Source organism: Heterocephalus glaber, unplaced genomic scaffold, assembly GCF_053883595.1.
Source record: "Heterocephalus glaber isolate CG9 unplaced genomic scaffold, H.glaber_assembly_v1.0 deba00001452, whole genome shotgun sequence".
NCBI lineage: Eukaryota > Metazoa > Chordata > Mammalia > Rodentia > Bathyergidae > Heterocephalus > Heterocephalus glaber.
The window spans coordinates 4,985,448-5,010,688 of NW_028258302.1; the positions used below are offsets into that span (position 1 = coordinate 4,985,448).

At 40.1% G+C, this 25,241-nt stretch overlaps 1 protein-coding gene and 2 pseudogenes across 3 annotated transcripts; 1 reads left to right on the forward strand and 2 right to left on the reverse strand.

Moving 5' to 3' along the window:
- Akirin1 (akirin 1) lies at positions 1-15,780 on the reverse strand. Of its 2 annotated transcripts, XM_004851015.3 has the most exons (5): positions 15,258-15,780; positions 9,014-9,154; positions 3,967-4,101; positions 2,243-2,314; positions 1-1,491 (listed from the first exon to the last, which is right to left on the reverse strand). In XM_004851015.3, the coding sequence occupies exons 1-5, from the start codon at positions 15,475-15,477 to the stop codon at positions 1,481-1,483; spliced, it is 579 nt and encodes a 192-aa protein (XP_004851072.1). In that variant the 5' UTR covers positions 15,478-15,780; the 3' UTR covers positions 1-1,480. The 2 variants fall into 2 exon arrangements, with proteins under 2 accessions (XP_004851072.1, XP_087071367.1); XM_087215241.1 differs by lacking the exon at positions 9,014-9,154 and having other exon boundaries at positions 15,258-15,604.
- On the reverse strand, positions 6,328-8,439 carry LOC110350460 (ubiquitin-ribosomal protein eS31 fusion protein pseudogene; annotated as a pseudogene). The gene has a single exon (XR_015452729.1). The product of XR_015452729.1 is annotated as a ubiquitin-ribosomal protein eS31 fusion protein pseudogene (transcript).
- Positions 15,476-25,241, forward strand: part of LOC101712982 (mitogen-activated protein kinase 3 pseudogene) — a 37,561-nt pseudogene continuing 27,795 nt past the window's right edge.

Below are 25,241 nucleotides of genomic sequence, written 5' to 3' on the forward strand. Positions count from 1 at the left end.
AATAGCTTAAGTATTTTATTTGTTTGCAACTAAGCTTGTTAACACTATATAATGAAAATGTACAAAGAATAATGTTGCAGTTTTGAGTTAGATTTAAGTCAAAGACATTCATTAATAAGGAATCTTTGAATGTAAATATTCCAGAAATTTCTCTAAGCCATTTGATCAGAGCAGTTTGTCTCTGAGTATTACCTTAGTTTGAAAGGTATTGGCATACATTTGAATTTAACTGAGAATCTTTCAAAATAAGCTGTAATTAAAAAAATTATTCTATATTCAAACTAAAACAATTTTAGAACTTTTCTTTCCAGAAACAATAAAGGAAACAAGGCATTTTGTAAAATGTGGTCCTGAACAAGTCACAGTAAAAAATAAATGTATACTTAACTTCCACCTCCTCAAAACAGAGGCTACTTTCTGTTCCCCAGCCTTGGAAACAAGGTGAAGAACAGCCTATAAGCAACTTCGGGCAAGGGGTTGCCAAAACAAAGCTCAAGTGGTTGAACATGGACATCTCAGGAAAGTGTGTGGGGGAACCTGACCAAAGAATCTGAATTCTACTTTAGTAACTAATGCAAAGGTGAAGTGGCTCCTCCCAAGTAGCAGTGCTGCCAGGGCCTGGCCTTAGGCCTGTGCTCACCTATGTTATGCTCCCGCTCTAGGGGAGATCTTTTCCCTTTAGAGGCTCCGTATCCAGGGAGCTCTCTGTGTGAATGAGGTGAGTGCTGACTCCATGGGGTATTTTAAGGCTTGGAGTCAATGTATTTTTCTAACAGGCTAGGCAGAGTCCATGTGTCAAGACCTATATCCAGTTTGTTTTAATTTCTCACCACACATTTGTAGATCTAGGACTGCAGATCTTTGCTTTATCATCATAATCACACTTAATGTCCATCCTAACTTACGATTCATATTTTGTGCCTGGAAACAGTCCCTGTATTTAACAATAATACCTACACATAAAACAATCCACTGTTACAACTTGTATGGTCACAAAACATTAATGATCTTCTGTAGACCAAGCAAATGTTTTTAACCATAATTGTCGTGCATCAATTCACAGCCAGAATCCCCAAGATCAAAAAAATTTGCACAATACAAATAATAACTTAAAATATACATACACACATATACACACACTCTCACACACACTTCTTACAGAACTGTGCTTGGGGAAACTCCATTTGTTGAGTGCCACTGAAGGCATATTTTGCTAAACTGCTGCTCCAGGTATTTTTGTTTGGAATATCTATTACAGTAGGGCAGAGCTGTTTATTGGATGAGCAGAAAAGAAAGATATGCTTGTGGCAACCAGAAAGTTTTAAGGTCTTTCAAGTTGTATAAAATGGACCTGCAGAAACATTTAAGTGTTCTCAGGATGCACAGTTTGGAGCTGAAATGTGATATCAAACCAGTTGCAAAAAGTGTACAGCAGTCATCTCTTGAGGTCAAACCTGGTACCCAGATATGCAAGAAAGCTTCAGGATACATCTGCAAATTAGAAATAAAACAAGAAAGGGTAAGAATACTAAAAAAATGTAGTATCATGCTTTATTAACAATCACTCACTAACAATAAATGTGATAAGTAGCAAGAATCACCACACACTTAAAAGGTTCTAAACTTCAAGAATTTAATAAACCTGGCTTGAGTTCAGTTAGCTATATGGCTATTTATAATTTATGCTTTGAGTAATTGGTAGCTGCAAAATGTTTATAGATTTAAAAAATTCTGACCATACACTTGATAAGCTAGCTTAAGGAATCAACTTTCACAAATTAACTGGAACCAATTTCTGGAGAAAACACAGGTAACAATAATACTGGAGCTGGAGCCAGACTACCTTAGGTTACAATCCTGGCTGAACCTCTAGCAATATGACCTTGGGCAAATTATTTAACCTCTCTAAGAACTATCCTTGTTTTGTTTTGTTTTTTTGGTACCGGGGATCGAACTTGGGACCTTGTGGCTTGCGAGGCAGGCGCCGGAACCACTGAGCTAAATCCCTGGCCCTCTAAGAACTATCCTTACCTATAGGATGGAGCTTATACTTCCTTCCTCACAGTTACTGTCAGGATAGATTTGGTGAGGATTTAAAGGGCTTACCACAGCACCAGGCATCTAAGTGTTTTTTAGCAGTCACTGTACTTCACAGGGGCTTTTGTTCTCAGGAGACAAGATATTCCTTATCAAAATCTTGCTCTTAGAACTCAGGAAATTAAACAAAACCTGGTATACTTACAGCTTGTTGGCCTTGTCCCATATCGCCCCATAATTTGATCATGTGTGAATTTCACAAAAGATTCATACTGCTCTGTGAGGACAGAAAAATAGTATATATTTATTTCAGAAACTGTCTTCTCACCCCTAATTTTTCTTTTTCTTTTGGTAGTGGGGATCGAACTCGGGTCCTTGTGCTTGTAGGGCAGGCAGCGGAACCACTGAGCTAAATCCCCAGCCCTACCCCTAATTTTTCAAGAACTGAGTATCAGGTTCATATGTTTCTTCTTTCCTTGGTTTTTGTTGTTGTTATTTTCTTTTTTTGAGACAGGACCTCACTTTGTAATTCAGCCTGGTCTCGAACTTGTGGGGATCCCTCAGCCTCAGCCTCCTTGGGATTGCTGGCGAGCGCCACCATGCCCAGCTCAAACTCTCCTTGGTAAAGGTTACTCTATTTCTTTTTTTAATACCCCAGATCCAAATCCCTGGCTTTTAAGAGTTGGTCACTGATCTGTAATAGTATTTTCTTAATAATCACCTCTCCTCTGCTGTAACTCTACTTCCTACTAATGATCTCCCTCCCCAAGACTGAAATATGTACTCATAACTACAGGTCAGAAAATTTCAGCAAATCTCCTATGGAACATAGGAACATAGTTTTAAATTCCATTCTTTGCTGTAAATTTCAACACACATATTGAAAAACCTGAATGGAAGGGGCAGAATGCCCAGAAAGCTAAAAGAAAAATTCTGTACTATGTAATTATAGAAGCACTACAGAAATATCACTCTGTGGTCCGGGGATTTAGCTCAGTAGTTCCGCCCCACAAGTGCAAGGTCCTGAGTTTGATCACCGGGTACGAGAAAAAAAAAAAGAAAGAATTATCACTCTGTAACTGGAAACTCAGTAGAAAGGGAAAAGGTAACCTGTTATCTGTGGCCAAGGGAGTAACTCAGACCCACCTGATGTAAGAAATACTGAGGAAGAATTAGGAAGGAATTATTTATTATACAATTATTTTCTTGGAATATATACTATTAATATTTTAAAGGATCCATTTAGTTCTGTAAGGGAACCTATTTAACTTGAACTGGTTGCCTAAAACTTCTCTGATCCCAACACTGTCCTCTTTCACTAAACACATACTACTTTTTATTCCCGATTCACATCCCTTTCTTTCACCTAGGCTCTACTTGTTGACACCACTAATCTTTGTTTTACCCTGAGCAGGGTCAATGTTTTATTCTTTTGCATCCTACAAATCTCAGGATGCCCCACCTCCCAGTGCTGGGATTACAGGTGTGTGCCACCATGCCCAACTAGTTAAAGGATCCTACTTTTCAAGAATTTATTAATATGGATTTTTGTGTAACCATTTTACTTTTTTTTGAGACAGGGTCTTGGTATGTAGTTCAGGTTGGCCTTGAACTTGCGGTGCTCCACCTGTCTCAGCTTCCTGAGTGCTGGGATTACAGGCCTGTGCCACCACTACGAGTTTTTTTTTTTTTTTAAATCAATGTCTTTATTCATATGGAAAATTTTTACAAGAGCTTAATTTATCTTTCAGAAATGTAAATGAAAAATTCTTCTATATAACGTATAAATGATATGTTTACCATTACCAAAGAGTAACCTCAATATTCACAACTCAATGAATTCTCTTGAATGAAACCCTACACTTTTCTTAGTTAGCTGTTATTGAGTATCTTAGTAACAACAATAGCATAGTCATTGTCTCAGCTTACCTGCTAATTTGGTATTAAGGATTTGCTCATATTCCTCTCGAATTTTATCTTCATAGTCTTTTAAGAGCCGCTCACATATTATTCCAACTTGTCGAAGGGTAAAGCTGGGCTGGTCCTTCTTCATCCAGCAGGAACCTGGCCAAAAGATAAATGTAGTTTACACGATACATTCCAATTCTGAGGTTCAGGATTAGTAACTTTATATCAACAGTCCTCAAGGTATACAAACTGTTTACAAAAATGGTATGTTTCACTAGGTTACATGGAATATTTTCACAAAATTTTTGTTTCTGCCTTTGTTTCATAAAGCAAAGCCAAAAGCAAACTGAGAGGTAGGAGTAACATGTATCTATGTGTGCTAGTTGATCAACATACAGAAAAACAATTCTGATGTCATAACAATCTAAAGCCCATAGTCCATGATCATTTCATAAAGAACAAGAAAAAGATTAAAGTGCATCTAAAGCCTCTAGTCTGAATCAGGGATATGAGAACTACTTAAGACCTTTGGAGATCATCTAGAGCAGTGGTGGCAAACCTATGTGCCATAGCCAGCTGTTTGTTGTCACTGAAAGCTCTAAAAGGTTTGACATCACTGACCTAGACCCATGTTTTAATCAGAAATGCAACATAATTATCTGCAAACCTAACAACAAGAAAGATGTAAGGGCCGGGGATTTAGCTCAGTGGTTTCTCCACCTGCTGTGCAAGCGCAAGGACCCAAGTTCAATCCCTGGCACCAAAAAAAAAAAAAAAAAAAAAAAAAAATCAAAGAAAGATGCACATTCTGATTTAATTCTGCAGCAAGGATTAGTTTTTTTTTTGAGTACTGGCAACTGAACATAGGGGCTTGCAAATGTTAGGCAAGCACTCTACCACTGAGCCACATCACATCCCCAACCCTTGAGAATCTTTTTATTTTAAGCTCCATGGGTGGCATGCCTATAATGGCAGCACTCTGGAAGGCTGAGGTAGGAGGACCACAAATTCATGCCTAGCCTGGGCAACTTAAGTGAGATCTTGTCTCTAAATTTTATTTTTATTATTTATTTATTTATTTTTTGAGTCAGGGTCTCCCTTTGTAGTTCAGGCTGGCTCTGAACTCACTATGTAGTCCAGGCTGGCCTCGAACTTGCAGCAATCCTCCTGCCTCGGCCTCCTGAGTGCTGGGATTACAGGCATGCGCCACCATGCCTGGCTTTTCTCTAGATTTTAAAAAGTGGGAGGCCGGGGGTGGTGGTGCATACTATAGATGTAGCTCAGTGTGAAGGCCCTGAGTTTAAAACAAAACAAGAATAATTCCATAGGTGATTCTAGTACAATAGGGAAGGAGTTTGAGGCTCAAGAGACTGAAGGACTTGCCCAAAATAAAAATAACTTTAGCAAAATGATTAACATTTAAGGTGAACATATCTTAACAAGTTTAAGCACATTTATAAATTCTTTTCTTTTTTATTCTTGTAGTGGTACTGAGGATTGAACCCAGGGAATGCTAAGCTATATACCCACTCCTCGAACCCAACTTTCTGTTGGCAAGATCTTGCTTAAGTTTTTTAGGCTGGCCTGGAACTTGTGATCTTTGTGCCTCAGGCTTCCAAACAGCTGGGATTACAGGAGTGTGCCAATGCAACTGGCTTGGTCCCTTTTAAACCTAGGTTCAGAAGAGTGAACTATTTGAACAGTAAAGTTAGAAACCAAAACATACACTGGAATGTTAAAAAACATGGAAATCTATCATTAGAACTAGCACTTCCAGGGCTGGGGATTCAGCTCAGTGGTGCTGCTGCCTGCATTGCAAGTGCAAGGACCTGAGTTTGATCCCTGGCACCAAGAATAAAAACAAACTAGCACTTCCATGGTGAACACCATGGGTTCCCTTACCTAAATACTTATTTATAATCTCCTTCTAGTGACCCGTCCCTTTCCCAACAGGGGCTGGGAAATTCACAACTACATTTTCAGCTCCTTGGTAACTAAGATTTCAGACATGATTGGGTTCTGCCAATCAGATTCATTCACAAAAGATCTAAATTCAGTAGTGAGATAAGTGGGGGAAATAAGCTTATACCAGATGTCTATTTTGATAGCAAAGCTAAAAGCGCAGCAGCCTGACTGTGAAGATGGCAACTGGAACAAACTTCACAAATGGCTGCCTGATCATAATAAATCGGTAGCCCTAGTGGTAGCATAGTTCTGAGGTGTCCTTCAGAGTGCAGACTAGAATTTGTTTCTTTAGCCCTATTAATCTTTAAGCCATTTAACACCCTGAATTAGCCACCCTAGTTCTGGGAACTGAACCCAAGACCTCTGCACTAGGTTACATCCCCAGCCCTTTTTATTTTTCTTTCTTTTTTTGGGAGGGGGGTACGGGGATCGAACTCGGGTCCTTGTGCTTGTGCAAGCAGGCGGCGAAACCACTGAGCTAAATCCCCGGCCCCTATTTTTCATTTTGAGACAAGGTCTCACTAGGTTGCTAAGTTGCCCAGGCTGGATCCAAACTCACAATCCTCCTGCCTCAGCCTCCTAAAAAGTGCTATAACTACAGGTGTATACCACTACACAAATCATTGTTTGCGTATACTAAATGAGTACAGGCAGTCATCATTTGTAATCATTTCTGTATCCATAACATATTACCAAAATCTCAAGAAACAATTATTGAAAGGTGTATCATTTTATGATGTGCAAGAGCAATTAGAAAAGGTTTTGTTCCAGAGCTAGGATCTTTGGATTATAAGGAATACTCACATACATATACACAAACACAAACATACATACTTAGGTTGGCAGTGTAGCTCAGTGGTGTACTACTTGCCTAGTATGCATAGGCCCTGAGTTTGATCCCTGGCACTGTAAATAATAACCTATTAAGCTGAAATTCACCTAACATAGAATTAACCATTTTATTCTTTTTGTTTTGTGGTAGTGAGGACTGAACCCAGGGTCTCAGGCATGCCAGGCAAGCACTCTACCTCTAAGTTACACCCCTAGCCCTTACAGTTAACCTTTTTTTTCCTTTTTTGGAGACAGGTGTCACTATGTAGTTCAGGCTGGCCCTGAACTCATTACGTAGCCCAGGCTGCCTCAGCCTTCCCAGTGCTGGGATTATAGGTGTGTACCACCACACCCATGGAATTAACCATTTTAAAGTGTACAATTCAGTAGCATTTGGTACAGAAACAAAGTTATTCAACCAAAACAACAACAAAAAACAAAGTTATGCAACCATACCTATCAGGTTCCAAAGCACTTCCATCAAATCAAAAAATAAATCCCCTTATTCATTTAAGCAGTTTCTCATTTTCCTTTCCCCTTATCTCAAGGCAAACACCAACTGGTATTCTGCCAAGTAACTTTTAACTCTTAAGAAGTAGACTACTTTGTGAGGACAAACTCCTCTACTATTAAAGGAGACAGAGTTCATCATTACTGGAGATGTTCAAACATGAGTTTGTCAACAATTTGCAGGGATACGGCAGGGAAGGCTAGTTTAGTTAGTAACTATGGGGCCAGGTATGGTGGCTCATGCCTCTAAGGCTGAGGGAAAAGGATTACAAAACAGTCCAGCCCAGGCTAGTGAGAGGCCATGTAGTCAGATCCTGTTTAAAAAGCGAATAAACAAAAAACAAAACAAAACTATGATGATTCCCTCTAAGCCTAACATCCTACTTCTGAGCACCTGTCAATAATGTCCAACAGAACTTTTGGCAATAACACAAGAGTACAATAGTTGCTTGCACAATACAACAGTGATAGGTGGCTACAGGGCATTTGGAATGAGATTACTGGATCTGTGAAGCTGAAATTTTACATGTTAGTTTTAATTAATTTTTTTGTTAGCTGAAGTCTTTTATTACTTCGTATGCAATTACTGTATGTGTCTACTAGTTTGTTGAAATAGTAAAACAGACAACACTGGCTACAATAATGTCTGTCAAAGCAGCTGGGCACGAAAACTCTAGCACCACATTCAGATGAAGGGCACTCCTGATGAAGATGACTAATTTGGCCATTTTCATCCACCTTATAGTGTTTCACAACAGCCAACTTAACCTTCTCTTATGTTTATTCTTCTTGGGAGTGGTGTGAGACTTCTTCCTTTTCTTAGCACCACCACAGTCTCCATGCCAGATGAAGGGGGGACTCCTTTTGAATGTTGTAATCAGACAAAGCATGTCCATCTTCCACTTGCTTACCAGCAAATATCAGCTTTTGCTGATCAGGAGGAATTCCTTCCTTATCCTGGATCTTGGCCTCTACATTTTCTATAGTATCTGAGAGTTCAACCTCAAGAGTGATGGTCTTCCTTGCAAGAGTTTTTACAAAAATCTGTATCTTGCTGGTGATTCCACCACAGATCCCAAAGCTAGTTTTTTTTTTTTTGGTACTGGGAATCAAGCTCAGGACCTTGCACTTGCCAGGCAGGCGCAGCGACACTGAGCTAAATCCCCAGGCCACCAAAGCTAGTTTTAATTAATTTAAAATTAAACAACCTTATGTGACTAATGGACACAATGCAGTTATAGAGCAGCAACATGCTCTTACACTATGTGGATGAAATCAGAACAAATTAATCTAAGGTCTCTTCCAATATTATGACTATGGTTTAAAAAGTATTCATAAGGGGGATGCAGAGGGGAGATAGGAAAGAGGAAGTAAAAAGAATTAAGATGTGTTATATACATGTAACAACTTTCTATGGTGAATGTAATCATTACGTATTGCAAACGTACTAAACTAAAAGAGACAATATTATAATTAATTAAATCAAAGGCTCTCTGATTCATAAAAAATATAAAAATGAATGTATTTATAAGCACTAACATAATGCATCCACCATACTAATCTTATTAAAGGAAATCAATTCTAGATTGGGAAACAATCATTATAAATATCATTTACAGGGCCGGGGATTTAGCTCAGTGGTTTCGCTGCCTGCTGCGCAAGCGCAAGGACCCGAGTTCAATCCCTGGCACAAAAAAAAAAAAAAAAAAAAAAATCATTTACAAACTCTTAAAATGGATTTTGTACACTAAAGCATCCTTACCTGGAGAACTAGGTGCCGTGAGTGCTGAGGAGTGAGGCTGGCTTTCTGAAGTGCAAGCTTCACTCTGATTGAGAACAACTTCTAAATGTCTCCACCTCTGATAACGACTGTATTCTTGCTTTATGTTCTGAAAAATTTGCTCTGATAAAACAAACAAACAAACCTGAGCATTCACTTGTCATTTTTTTCAAACTTTCTTCAGAAGTTGGAAGAGGCAAGGAAGGTCTTTTTTTTGGGGGGGGGGAGACAGGGTCTCACTATGTAGTCCAGGCCGGCCTTGAACTCACTATGCAGTCCAGTCTGGCCTCAAACTTGTGGTAATCTTCCTGCCTCAGCCTCCCAAGTGCTGGGGTTACAGTCTTGCTCCACCATGCCCCACTTAAGAAAGGTCTTTTAACCAGAGCTCAAATATTTCCTTTAGGACCAGGGATATAGCTCAGTGGTTCCACTGCCTGTCTTACAAGCACAAGGTCCCAAGTTCAATTCCTGGTACCAAGAACAAAAGAAAACATTTCCTTTAGGGCTGGGGATTTAGCTCAGTGGTTCCGCCACCTGCCTCACAAGCGCAAGGACCAGAGTTCAATCCCCAGCACCAAAAAAAAAAAAAAAAAAAAAAAAAATTCCTTTAGTATGCAGATGTCAATCTTTTCCCCTTCCCGTATTATTTATATAAGCAAATAAATTCTTTGTGTGTGTGTGCATGTGTGTGTGTGTGTTAGTAGGGATTGATCCCAGGGCCTTCTGGTATAAAGCATTCCTTCTATAGCCTCAGACACAATGTGCTGTTACTGCCATTATTTCAACAATGCACAGAATAAGCCAGGTGTAGAGGCCTATGCAGGTAATCCCAGCACCATAGGATATGAAGCAGGAGGATCACAGGTTCAATCCTAGCCTGGGCAAGTTAAGGGCTGGGATGTAACTCAGAGCAAAGGTCCTGGGTTTACAAAAAAAACAAACAAACAAAACCCTAAAATAGCAGCTGTTTTTGGCATAAGCTACCCAGACAGTTCTCTTCATTTATTTTCCTGTAGCAATGAAGACCAGATCTGTTGTTCGTTGGATGATTGGTAGAATTTACAGTGAAAGAATCTCCTTTTACACAATAGGGAGTTATCTGTGATCTTTAAGTTTTACATTTTCACAAACTACAAAATCCCTTATTACCCAAGGCCTTCCAACAATGACGCTTTTCTGCCACATGGGATTCATATAAGATCTTTGGGGAAGAAGACAGAAAACAAAACAAAACAAAACTTATGTTCACAGATTGGATACTAACCAGGGAAGGAGCTGGAATTTACTGCTTAGAAGTGATGAGGGCTTAGACAAGATTTTTTTTTTTTTTTTTGGTACCAGTGATTGAACTCGAGTCCTTGTGCTTGTGCAGCAGGCAGCGAAACCACTGAGCTAAATCCCCAGCCCAAGACAAGACTTTTCTGATCTTATAAAAGGCAGTATTTACTAGGACTCAGATTATTACTGAGACAGGGTAATCACATGCCAAATTTGTTAATGCTACTAAAAGTAGTCCAGGAAATACCAATTACTAACTACCTTGAAGTACACTCCTAGAGACAACAAAGAATTTGGAGGGATGTAATTTTCAAGTTTTTCATTTTTGTGGTATAATACTGTATTGTTTCCAGATAATATAAAGCCTCCTAATAAAAGATAACCCCCCCCAAAACCCTCAGAAAATTGAATCTTTCTCCCCCTAAATTGTTTTAATGTACACTTTGGTATGACCATATATTTTATAATGTACACTTTGGTATAACCATATATTTTTATTGGTGGGAGCTGTTAACAATGCCACTTTGCTTCTTACTATGTGACTGTTACCTTGGGAAGTCATTCAAGATCTTTAGTAGTTCTTCAACATAAATATCAAATGCCTATCTCATTAGTGAAAATCAAAATCAAAATCAAAAATTAGTAATGCCAAAATGAGCTGATGGTATGGTCCAAGAACCAACATGAACTCAAAGTAGCTTCCCACATAAGCAAACTTCTTAACCTCCACCTAAAGACCTGAACAATGTAGGATTAGCAATGTTTTCCTTTGTGATTATGAAGTTCCTATTTAGGTCTTTGAATTTATGAAGTCTTCACTTCACTTTTTTTTGGTACCAGGGATCAAACTCAGGACCTTGTGCTTTCACGGCAGGCGGCGGAACCACTGAGCTAAATCCCCAGCCCCTTCAGTTCATTTTTAAAATGTATTATTCTTCAAGCACATACTTGCCAGATTCAAACAAGGATGTAAGGAACTGCAATGACTTGAAACAAGAAAGAACAAGTAAGAGGACAATGTTCATGAGAACAGAAGGTCTTTGATAAACCTCTGCCTCCTTTATGGCAAAGTGAACAAATGGAAACATGCAATTTTGAAGCTAGAGGGACTACCAAATTCAAATATGGTATCCACAGGAGAAAAACAAGAAGGCCATATAAAATAAGAAACACCATTTAAAAAAAAGAAAAATGGACCAGATGTGGTGGCACACACCTATAATCTCAGCACTTGGGAAGCTGAGGTAGGAGGATCATTCTGAGTTCAAGGCCAGCCTGGGCTGCATAGTGAGTTCAAGGCCAGCCTGAACTATACAGCAAGACCCTGTCCCAAAAAACAATCAAGAGGGAAAAAAAAAAAATCAAGAAGCAAATTTTTTAAACAATGGATAAAAATTTAATCCTTGTGTCTTATTTGAGATTGTCCTTCCAAGTTCTGTCAGGCTAGACTCACCCAAAAACCTCTACAGTGGTTCCTGGCTGCTAAAAAACCCTTAAACAAGCCATTCAATGCCCTGCAAAAAATGGCCCTAGGCTGGGGATTTAGCTCAGTGGTTCAGCTGCCTGCCTTGTAAGTGCAAGTTTGATTCCCGGTACCAAAAACAAAAACAAAAAAGGCCCCCAATTTATTTTTCTAATTCCATTTTCCATTACAATCTAATTACATTAAACTATTCTTAATTTGTGGATTTTCTGCCCTTTGCTAGACTAGGCTGTACCTTTGTCCCAAACAGTATTGAACACCCAACTAAAATGCTACCCCAATCCACAAGGTATTCATTCTCCAACCCTCAACCCATGATACATAAATTGCTTTGCATCTAGACTCACTCCAAGGTGATAAACATCCCCCTGAAAGGAATCCCCTTCTGGGCTGAGTATCCACTCATTAAAAATTTAAGTAATCAGGCTGGACGTGGTGGTGCATGTCTGTAATCCCAGCACTGGGAGGCTGAGGCAGAAGGATTGCTGTGAGTTTGAGGCTAGCCTGGTCTACGTAGTGAGATTAAGGCCAGTCTTAACTATGTAGCAAGACCAAAAACAAAACAAAACAAAAACATTTAAGTAATCAAAGGCTTAATTTTATAGGGCTATTTCACAAAAAGTGCTCTATTATATATATATCCTTTTTTTGTTTGTTTGGTTTTTTTTGGTACTGGGGATCGAACTCTGGTCCTTGTGCTTATGCAGCAGGCAGCAAAACCACTGAGCTAAATCCCCAGCCCTATATATCTTTTTTTAAGGGTAAAGTTTTTTAAATCATTCCTGAGAGAAATTTACAACCTCTGACATACAACTGTGATGTTACAAAATGAAGTTATGATTATTAAACTCACTTTCCCCTTAGCTGACTTTATTCTTAGCATAACAACATTCCTTCCCCTATTCTTCCTTTTTAGTCCAGAAGACATTTTTCACTTAAGCCAAAGTACAAGTATCAAATAATGAATCATTAATATTTGATATTTCTTTCATAATAGAACCAAATTTCAGTAAGCATTAAGAAATGCAGGGCTGGGCCGGAGATTTAGCTCAGCGGTTTCGCAGCCTGCCTCGAAAGCGCAAGGACCTGAGTTCGATCCTCAGTAACCAAAAAAAAAAAAGAAAAAAAGAAATGCGGGGCTGGAGGTGCAGATCAATGACAGACCACTTGCCTATTATGCATGGATTTCATTTCCAGCACAGTAACACAGTAATGTAAATAAAAAATAAAAACATAATTGAGAGGGTGGGGGGATACAGATCATTGGTAGAGTGATCCCTAAGTATGCCTTGGGTTCAATCCCTAGTTCCTCTCCCAAAAAAGGAAATAAAAATATTTTAATATACAGCACCAAGAAGAAATTAGTTTGTCTAATCTTTCTAACATTTAACAAATAATGCTTCTGGCTGGGGAGGGATTAGCTCGGCAGCCCAGAGTGCATGATTAGTAAAAGGCCCTCCATTTGATACCTGGCACCAAAAAAAAAAGGAAAAAAGAAAAAAGTCTTATTATAGCACTCTGCCATATTCAGATCTCCAAATCTATTAATCACTTATTAACCAACAAAAAAATAGATGGGGGAAGTGCTAGTTCATTTTGTAGAAGAGAGACCCGAAAAGATTATGTGACTATCCTTGGATATTTGGACGAATAATGGCAGAAAAATAACTCCAAGCGGACCCCTATGCTTCCTGCTTTTTTTATTTTTATTTTTTGGAGACAGGGTCACACTATGATGCCCAGGCTAAAATGGAACACCTGAGCACAAGTACTCCTGTCTCAGCATCCCAAACAGCTGGGGCTACCAGTGTGAACCACAACACTCTGCCTGCCTCCTGCTTTTTCAGGCCCTTTGCAAACAAACTTTTCCAAACATCATCTCATTCTGTGCATAAGGCTATACACCATTAAGTGGCTGGGCAATTTAAAGTAGAATAAAGGGGGCTGGGGATTTAGCTCAGTGGTTCTGCCGCCTGCTTCAAAAGCGCAAGGTCCCGAATTCGATCCCCAGTACCAAAAAAAAGAAAAAAAAAAAAGAAAGTAGAATAAAGTTCCTTACGGGGCTGGTTAGGTAATGGATGGAAGATTTAAGAAACAAATCTACTAGGATTAGCAAAGAAGAGAAAAGAACCATGACTCTGGCACAGAAAAGTAGGTCTGAGGGAAACAGCAGAGGCACAATTTGGAGAAAATATATCAAAGATTGACCAGGTGAGACGCAGCCGATAAACCCTTTGAATTCCAGGATAGAGCTGGGCCTGATGGCACATGCCTGTAATTCCCACACTCAGGAGGTTGAAGTAGGAGGATCACCACAAATTCAAGGCCAGCCTGGATTACACAGTGAGTTGTCCAGGCCAGCCTGAACTACATAGTGAGACCGTATCTCAGAAAAACAAAAGAATTATAGAATAAAGAGGTGAACGGGAGATGGCCTGGCTGCAGGAATCTTGGTGTGAGAACTCGAGCCTGAAATCTCCATTATGGATATGCAGAGGAAGAAAAAAAATTAAACCTAAAGGCACTGGGAACTGAAAAGAGGTGAGGAAAAAATGATTTTAAGGAGATTCCAAGGTTTTTCTTAAATTTGAGAAACAGAAAAACAAACAACTCGCCAAAATTCATTTTTGAGAGCCTCTCATTTCTGGGAACCCTTCAAAACTAGTAAATATTAATGCTAAAATGCACTTTCCCCTCTACAACTGCAATATGATAGTTATCTACTGTCATATCAGCCCTTCCCTTTCCTTGGCTGAAGTGGAATGGCTTATCGAAGAGTGCCTGTATTACAGACAGTTCAATTTCTGCTACCAGAACCTCTGTATATTGAAAGATTCTCAAGTTCCGGCTAACGATCAACCGACTTCAAGCCTTTTACGGTACAAGACAATAGCCATACAATAAAACACGGCCAGTCTCTTTTAGAAATGGTCAGGTTGAAATCGGATTCTATGACCCTTGGATCAGTCTTCGGTCACTAAAGGCTTCTGGATTATCAGGTCTGCCTACAAGCTACCGTACCTCGCAGAGCGGCATACACTCACGCCCCTTCCCAGTCACCGGTCCCCACCCGCCTCCCTCAAGGCCGGGTTCGTGAGCAGAATCCAATTTTCCATGGCCCACTGGATCTGCAAGGCTCAGTGCAGCCGAAACATGAGGGGCTTCACTTCAGGGACAGTGTGAGCCCCGATCGGCCTGGGATATTCTTTTCTTCCTCTTGGTGCCCACCCCATCCTGGGTCTCCAGCTCCAGAAAAATCGAAAAGCGACACTGTGAGGCCACTACCCTTTCCCGGATGTCTCCCATCTCCGGAAGCAACCAGGCCCAACGGCACCCCAGTTCCCTTTTCTCAAGGCAAAGAAGTGGTCCCTGGGTGAATTCGCCCGGCGTTCACGACCCTCTCCCACCCCCACCCTCCAAGGCCTGAGCCTGGCTTCCTGCCAAGCCCGCAGCAGCGCAGGTTACCCGGAGTTGGAAGGCGCCGCTCGCTGCCGGGCGGGGCGGGCTGCTGTAGAGTCGGCGGCGGGGTCTGCGTCTGAAGTGGCGGCGGCGGCTCAGCGTCCGGGGGCCTGAGGCCCGGAGTGGGGCCGGGTAGAGGGGCGCAGCGCCGCCGTTTCGGGGAACTGGGGCTCAGCAGCGCCGCCTCGAACTCCATGGGCCGCTTCAGCGTCGCCCCACACGCCATGCCGCTGAGGGGCCAGAGACCAGGAGCCGACGCGGTAACAACTACGGTCCGAAATCCGACTCCTCAACGGGGATCACAAGCCAAGCCGGCTCCAATGGCGCCTCCAGCAACCGGCAGCGACGTTGGCCCCGCCACTGTGACGTCATGGGCGCTCGCCACCGCCCGGCAGAGGGGGGGGGAAGCCGGAAGAGGGCCGCTCCAGGAGGTCCGTCAGCGACCGCCCGGCCCACGGCACCCCTGCTGAGGAAGTGGAACGATCTGGGCGGAGAGCGTGGTCGCCAGGCAACCTCGGGAAGGCCCCCACCCCCGCCTCCGCCCCGCCCACAGTCCCATCCCCCCACTCCCGGTTTTCGCACCTGCGCGTCACGGGCTTGGGGGGAGGGGAGAGCTTGGAGGGGACTGGGGACTCCTGGATGGGTAACTTGGTTCTGGGAGGCTCTTGTTCGCAGAATAAAAAAGGGTGATTCTAAAAGATCATCCCGGGCCTTCCTTGGGCCTTCCTTGGGTCCAAGGAAATCTGAGGTTGGGTGTTAGAAGTCCACCAACCCCATGAAATTCGGGGCAAAAATTGTGGAGAGGTGTGTTTGTGGATGTGCAGATGACCCACATCTTAATGTAAGTTTGTTACATTAAAAAAAAGTTAAAGACAGAAAACAACCCAGTGATTTAAACCACCTGAGAGTGGTATGAGAGTGTTAGGAAACTCCCCCGGTAGCTGAATTGTCAGTCTCCCCCTTTGACTTGGCAATTCAAACAGGTTTTTACTCAGGACTGTCTGAATTCCCTACAGCAGTGCCACCTGAAGAGCGCTTTTGATATTCCGGAAAAATAAGAACTCAGGAAGGTTCTGCTTTTAGCAACTCTATGCACTTGTATTTTCCTGAGGAGTGTTTTCAACAGATCATCAGAGAGATCTGTGATCCACAAAAACGTTAAAGCCTTTCTGTAACCATATAAAATAATGACCAGGTCTCCTGGGATATGTCCTCAACATGTCTTTGTGATGGATATTCTAGAAGAGTCGGATTTCAGATAGAGTACCCTCTTCTAGCCCATATTCCAGATCAATGTGCCCCAACATTTGAGTTGGAAAAGATGGGGACACTATCTCCAGCCCCCCCCTTCTTTGAACTCTGTTGCTTTTCTCTGGGTCTTCTTCAGTTCTCCAAAGTTTTTAAAGATTATGACATAGGTCATGTATTTTTGCCTGTATCTTTTTTTACTCTCTCCCAGATTTAGGGATCCAAACAAGGGCTTTGTGCACACACTCTACCACTGATCTACATTGTCAGCCCATGTTTATTTTAACCCATCTGTTTCCCCAAAGACCATAAAGGAGGTTTACAATAGACTAGAAAACTAGAAATTGAATATTAGGTCCAAGCTGGGCAAGGTGGCCCATGCCTGTAATCCCACACTCAGGAGGCAGGAGGATGGCAGCCACTTGGAGGGAGCCTGAACTACACAGTAAGTTCAAGGCTAGCCTGAACTGCATAGTGAGACCCTGTCTCAAAAAAAAAGCAACCTAGTGATGGTTATTTTCTAAGGCACTTATTTAATGTGGTCCAAGTAACTGGCTTTCTTATAGTATAAACATATCCAAAGTTAAAGCTGAGAGGGTTTCAAGAGTATGTCCCTTAGGTAGTCATTCTAAATATCACTTCTTTTAGCTTTAGCTTTGTTAAGTGCTTTGGTACTCCCTTTTCTCTGTGATCCTTTGAAGCTTGGAGCATGCCTTATAATATTAGTGTTTTACAAGAGGAAGTTATAACTTGTTTATATATATATATATATATATATATATATATATATATATATCTGACTGCTTCAAAATGGTACATTCCTTGAGAATAATAACTAGGCCTCATTCATCTGTTTCCCTGTGCCCAGCACATGTTTGAATAGACCAAGGGGTAGGCACAGAATAAATATTGGTCAAATGAATAAATGGAAGTTATTGTTTTCTCTATCTCTAAAAGCTGATAGACCACATTGCTGAATGAGGGTGGATTCAGATGATTCAGAAACCAAACAAGTAGATGTATATCCTATTATATGTTGCAGATGACAGTGGCTCAACCAAAGAGATGTCCTTGAGGGAGGCAGATGGGCTGCTCTCAACAGGCCATTCTGTAGTGTGTCCTTATGAGGTCACCACAGTCCAGGGCTGCTTTGTTTTGCATATGCAGACTCTTGCCCAGTCATATACACGCACACACGCACATACATAATATCTTTATGTGCTAGGCTTATACTATTACAGTATTGTGGTTGAGGAGATTTTGGTATGAAAAGAAGCTTTGTCTTCTGGCCTCCTAGGGCTTCCAATCTATCAAAAATGGCAGATATTAATCAGATAGTCACACCAACAGATATATAATTATAGTCTTCCACAAGTACATACTAGGAAGAAAAGGGCAGGACATGATGAGAGTATACAAGCAAGAGTCTTAACTTGTCTTGGAGAGTAATGAAGACCTCCCTGAAGAAGTGGCACATGAACTATGAGCTGACAATCGGTTGGAGTTAAGTAAGAGAGGGAGAGACATTCTAAGCAGAGGGGACATCATATATAAAGAGCTGGATGGAAGAGACCATAGTGTATTTGAGGAACTGAAAGAAGTCTCAAGTAGCTGTGGAACAGAGCATGAAGTCAGAAAAGCTGGCAGTTTATTAATAGATTTACATCTGGAAAGATTCCTGGCTGCAGAATGAGCAGGTTGAAAGAGGTCAGAGATGGATGGAGGCAATCAAGAAAGGGGTTAATGGCATCAATCTATCTAGCTTATGCCTTGTGGTATTAGTTTTATAATATTGTAAAGAACCCCTCACTTCCCAATGCACACCCATTCTTTGATATCTCCACCTGGGGGTATTTTTATGCTCATTCCGCTTGTGAGAGTTCAGCAAGTGGTCTGGGGCACTGCCTGTTTTCCAGTCCAATCCAGCAGGGCAGTAGGCTAAAGACAGACATGGCAGTGAAAGAAAAGAGGATACCACCTTCTTTACCTTCCAGGAGGCCAGGCCTGGTGGCGCATGCCTGTAATCCCAGCACTTGGGAGGCTGGAGCAGGTGGATTGCTCTGAGTTCAAGGCCAGCCTGGGCTACATAGTGAGACTCTGTAAATAAATAAATAAATCCTTCCAGGATTCTTTGAAGTTTCCAAAGATGTTCTCTATATTTACTCCCTCCTTTTATGTATTTCCCAACTGCTAACTGTCAAACCACACCTATCTGATCTATGCCCTTCCCATTCCCTTAAAGCAGATAGGTCATCAATGACCTCAAGTTATGGGGGAAAGTAGGCAGGTATGAGCAAAGGTTAGGAGATGATGTCAACAGATGTTAGAATGATTTTTCTGAGAAAGTTTTCATGGAAAAGGATCAGACAGAGTGGGGTGGAAGATGAGTTCAGTTTTGGACATGTAGATTTAGAGGTTCCTTTAAATTTTCAAGTGAGGTTATTTGTATGTAAACATATTGGTCTGGAATTCAAGAGAAGTCTGGATTGAGGAAAAAAATTAAGCAAGTCATCGATGTAGAAATGGTGGAAGGAACAGTTGGGATAGTTGAGGATAGAAATTAGCCTCTTAAGGGTCAGGGATGTAGCTCAGTGGTGCCTGTGCCTGCCTGGCAAGCTCAAGGTCCTCAGTTCACTCTGCAAAAAAAAAAGAAAAAGGAAAAGGAAAAGAAATTAGCCTCTTATTATATGTCATGAATGCCTTCTCTGAATGTTTTTGTTTATTTGTTTGTTTTGTACTGGGAATCAAATTTGGGACCTTGCACTTTCGAGGCGCCGGAATCACTGAGCTAAATCCCCGGGCCCTCTCTGAATGTTTTTAAGTGGACAAAATAAAAGACAGCATATATGATTGTAGCCAGGTGTGATGATGCATGCCTGTAATCCCAGAACTTGGGAGACTGAGGCAGGAGGATGGCTGTGAGTTGGAGCCCAGCCTGGGCCACATAGCGAGTTCAAGGCCAGCCTAAACATAATAGATGCTGTCTCCAAAACACAAAAATAAATAAATTTTTAAAAATATATGATTGTAAAAGAAATAATTTAAAATGAAATATATGTTAATACATTCATATATTAATATATTCATGTCAATATTACTTTATATGTGTATATTTTATATATTCATGTATTGCTATTATATAGAGTCTGCCAAAAAATTATATATACTTCAGGAAAAGAAAAACTTGTGTAAATATTTTAATAATAAATTTATTGAGATATCATGATATTAATATGTTACCTTTGGCTTCTACAGTTATAAAAGGTGCTTCAAGTAGTGGCCATTGGCTTCCACACTCTTATTTTGTTTTTTGTTTTTTTTGGTTTTTTTGGTACCGGGGATTGAACTCGGGACCTTGCGCTTGTGAGGCAGGCGCCGGAACCACTGAGCTAAATCCCCAGCCCACTTCCACACTCTTATTAGTACAGTGAACTTCTGCTTGGGTAACCTTTGTCATTGAGATTGCTGCACATATATTTTCAAGTTCTTCTCTAAGGGCTGGCAATGTAGTGGGTTTTCTGTGATACATGACATCCTCTAGGTTCTGCCTATATGAGGGTAACACCATCCGTTGAAAAAAATCCCTGCTATTTTTCTTTTCCTGAAGTATGTATTCAGTTTTTGGAAGACTCTATATATACTGTGCCAGATAATCTATCAAAATCTATTAGATGTCTTTTAGATACTGGTATACTGGGAATTTGTAATATATATCCATTGAATATTGATTATCTGGAAATATGTAATGCAAGGGTAAAATGATTATTGAAATGGAAGAAACAGGTGGTGATGGCACACACCTGTAATCCCAGCACTAGGGAGGCTGAAGTAGGAGGATCACTGCGAATTTGAGGCCAGCCTGGACTACATAGTGAGTTCAAGACTAGCCTGAACTACATAGTGAGACCCTACCTCAAAACAAAACAAAACAAAAACAAAAACAAAGAAAGAAAGAGAAGAGACATACTGCAAAGGAAATTCCAATTATAACTTGAAACAAACAGTACCAAATTTTCTGTGAAAAATGTAGAAATAGGGGTGACAACCTTTGGGAATGGTAAAATCCACCTAAAGTTTTCATTATTCTGGAAGATTTTATTAGGGAAAGGGAAGGAGGCAGTAGGGAAACAAAGTATCTCTGTAGGTCAAATAGTTGTTTTTCATGACAATAGAAATACTGGCCTGTAATAAGCATAGAGAAAGGAAGGAAATAATAGGATGGGAAACTATAGCAGAACTCAAAAATTAACACGAAAAATGGGGAATAGACAGCAATTTGATCAAACTAACAAAAACAAAGGAAAAGGATAAAGTGACACCAGCAAAGTAAAATAAATAATAATAAGGCGGTAGAACTAAGGTGTTATAAATTGCCATAAAATGTAAATAAAGGAATTTATTCCATTGAATGAAATTGTCAGTTAAAAGTAAACACAACTTTGTAAATTATTAGATTGAGTTAAAAATAAACACAACTTTGTACTCTACGTAAGAAAGACTTTTATATGCAGTGATAAAGAATATTTGAAAAGAAAGGGGTGGGCATGGTATCTGTGACAAATTCAAATAAGGGCAAGGTTGGGGAGGCAATGTCAATATCAGGAGAAATCTAAGACACTAACTGGGATAATGTGATATAATAATAAAGGGAATAATTTAGGAATTTTTAATAATCATAAACAACATGGCAGCTAAAACCATAAAACAGAGCTGTGAAAGAAAACTTGATAGGGGCTGGGGATTTAGCTCAGTGGTTCTGGCACCTGCCTCCCAAGTGCAAGGTCCTGTGTTCGATCCCCAGTACCCTCCCCCAAAAGAAAGAAAAGCAAAGAAAACTTGATAGACATAGTCTGTATTAAACAGATTAATCCTGAATAATAGGAAGGAACTGAAACAATGAATAAACAAATTTGATTTAAAGTCATTTATGGAACCTAACATCTATTGAATGGAGAATAGCCTTTTTTCATATGCACATGATTTACAAAATTAGATCTTATGCTTAGGTCACAATGCTATTTAAAAAAATAAGTTTAGGGGCCTGGGGTTTAGCTCAGTGGTTCCGCCACCTGCCTCGCAAGTGCAAGGTCCCAAGTTTGATCCCTGTAAAAACATGAAAATAAAACTTTTGAAATATCTGGAAATTAATAAACATATACCTAGATAAAATTGAGATTAAAAAGGGAATAGTTGGGGCTGGGGATTTAGCTCAGTGGTTTGGCCTCCTGTCTTGCAAGTGCAAGGACCCGAGTTCTATCCTGGTGCCAAAAAAAAAAAAAGGGGAATAGTTATAAACAATCTCAAAGGCAATGAAAAAGAACACTTCAGCCGGGTGTGGTGGACTTGTCTGTTATCCCAGTACTTGGGAGACTGAGGTAGGAGGATTGCGCATTCAAGCCCAGCCTGGGCAAGTTAGTGATTTAATGAGTGTAGTTCATTGCCAAGGTCCTGGGTTTAATCCCCAGCACAATATACAAATAAACAAACCACATGGGAAAAGAGACAATCATAGCTACAGAAAAGATGAAAAGAATTATTTGTTTTTTGTGACAAAGTCTCGTTATGTTATCCAGCCTGGCCTTGAACTTGCAGAGATCCTCCTGCCGCAGCCTCCCAAGTGCTGGGATTACAGGCATTCACCACCATGCCTGACATCACAGTTTGTTTCTTTTTTTTTTGGTACTGGGGATTGAACTCAGGTCCTTGCGCTTGCGCAGCAGGCAGCAAAAAACCACTGAGCTAAATCCCTGGAGGATGAAAAGAATTATAAGAGAATACTACTTGCAACTTGATGACAATCCATTTGAAAAGTCATAGAAAGTGGGTGTTTCAAGTTAGATTATAAATTATCCAAATTAACCAAAAAAGAAAAGGAAAACTATACATAATATAGTAATCATCACAAAAACGATTTTTAAAAATGATTAAACACCTGGAAAATGTAAACCAGGAGGCTCTCTGTGAGTTTGAGGCCAGCCAGGGCTATGTAGTAAGTTCAAGGTTCAAGTTCAGCCTGAAAAACATGAGACCCTGGTCTCAAAAACCAAGAAATAAGTAAATAAATAAAAAAATTAAAGATCTATATTTAATGAAAAGAATAGAACTTGATAGCTTTCCAACTAAATTGTATTTAACTTCTAAAGAATACCCAGTTTCAATGTTGTTTGATCTGCTAGTCTAAACAAAATTTGGAAAGCTCCTCAATTCATTTCATGAAGCTGACATAATTTGAAACTAAATCTTGACACAAAAAGTACTCAAGAAGAATGACAGCCCAACTTTACTAATAAATAGAGGCAAAAATTCAAAATAAAATCTTGGCAAATGGAATCCAACAAATAAGGTAACACATTGTGACCAAAACAGACGATACCAAGTAGATGAGGATGGTTAGATTATCAGGAAACATATCAGAGTAACTCATTAATTCATAAAGCAAAAAGAGCTTTAAAATCATATCAGTAGATAAAAAGTCTTTAATAAAATTTAAGTCATTCTTAATAAGAATGTGCATTTTGGGCTGGGGATTTAGCTCAGTGGTGCCACTGCCTGCCTTGCAAGCGCGAGGTCCCAAGTTTGATTCCCGGTACCAAAGAATGTGCACTTTAGGTTTTTTTTTTTTGGTACCAGGGATAGAACTCGGGTCTTAACGCTTATGCAGCAGGCAGCAAAACTATTGAGCTAAATCCCAGGCCCAAGAATGTGCACTTTGATCTAATCACATTCCAAAAGTAAGCTTGCTCTGTTATTTAGGAGCACAAGTGAACTCTTGTCCTCTAATAATATTTGAGAAAGACTTTCATGAGAAAAGATAATAAAAAGAAAATAATTTTAATATTAAGAAATGAGAAAAAATAAATTACTTACACATGAAAAGGACTATTTATTGCTTACCAACAGAGAGTAGTATTCCAAATGGAAAAACTTAAAAATCTTTTCAATTAAAAACAGGTACCAGGCATGGTAATGGACATCTGTAATCCCAACTATTCAGTAAGCTGAGGCAGGAGGATCTCAGGTTCCTGGGGAACTTAGCAAGACCCTGTCTCAAAATAAAATAATAAAATGAAATGAAATAAAATAAACAGAGCTAGGTGTGGTGGCACATGCCTGTAACCCCAGCATGGGGAGGCTGAGACAGAAGGACCGGAAATATGAGTCTTTTTTTTTTTTTGGTGCTGGGGATAGAACTCGGGTCCTTGAGCTTGTGCAGCAGGCGGTGAAACCACTGAGCTAAATCCCCAGCCCTGGAAATATGAGTCTTAATTGGGCAACTTAATGAGACTCTGTCTCAGAAATAAAATGAACTAACATTTAAAATTTAATTTTAATTAAATTAAATTTTAATTAAATTTAATTTTAATTAAACTGGGGATCAAGTGCAATATGAAGGCCTGGGTCTAATTCCAAGTATCATACATATGCACACATACACACACAAATCTAAAATTAAAAAGGGGTATAACTAAAAAATGGAGTATTTGTTTAGCATGCATGAAGCCCTGGATTCAAGCTCCAATACTACAAAAACAAACAATGGCCCCTCCAAAAAAACTCAGACAAGAATACCCACCCACAATCACCACCACCATCATCACCATCATCTTTACCTGTACTGAGAACTGAATCCAGGGCCTTTGCCCTGAACTAAAGCCCCAGCCCTTTTTTTTGGGCGAGGGGGTACCGGGGATCGAACTTGGGTCCTTGCGCTTGCGCAGCAGGCAGCAAAACCGCTGAGCTAATTCCTAGGCCCAACCCCCAACGCTTTAAATTTTTTTTTGGTACCAGGGATCAAACTCAGGATCTTAACGCTTGCAAGGCAAGCAGCAAAACCACTGAGCTAAACCACCAACCCTAAAATGTTTTAAGACAAGGTCTCACTAAGTCATTCATTGACCAGGTTGGGCTTCATTTTGTGATCCTCCTGCCTCAGTGTCCCAGTATGCTGGAATTACAGGTGTGTGCAACCAAGCTTGGCATCATCTTTATTAAATATCACTTGGGGATTACTAATGGATGGATTAAAACAAACCATGACATTGGTATAAATATTGGTAAAAAGGAGATACTAATTTTGCTGATACCAACAATAACAAGCTACTAAAATTAATAAGGGATTTTGTAGGGCAGGTGGATGGAAAATAAGTATTTTTAAAAGCCCCAACAGGTGCCTGGGGATTTAGCTCAGTGGTTCTGCCACCTGCCTTGCAAGCACAAGATCCTGAGTTCGATCCCTGGTACCAAAAAAAAAATAAATAAAAGCCAACAGGGAACTTGCTATTCAGGGTAATTGAATCTGTGTTCCTGGGCTATAATCAATCATATTTGGCTCAGAATAAACTATTGTAGCATTTCCTCTTTAAAAAATGAAGCAACAGGTTGGGGATTTAGCTCAGTGGTTCCAGCGCCTGCCTTGAAAGCACAAGGTCCTGAGTTTGATTCTCAGTACCAAAAAAAAAAAAAGAGCCAACAGATTTTTTTCTCTACTATCAGTAAACATCTAAAACTGAAATGAAAAAAATTAATTCTCTAAACTATTGGAGAGCATTTTGGAATAAGTTGAAGGACATAAGTCACAGGACATATATGAAGAATATGATAAAATCAACCTACCCCCGGCTTCTTTTTCTCCTTCTCCTTCTTTTACAGTGCTGCAGATGAAACCTGGGGCCTCCCACATACTAAAGCAATCCATCTATCACTGAGCTACATCTCCTGGTCACAAAAATATGATAAAATCTT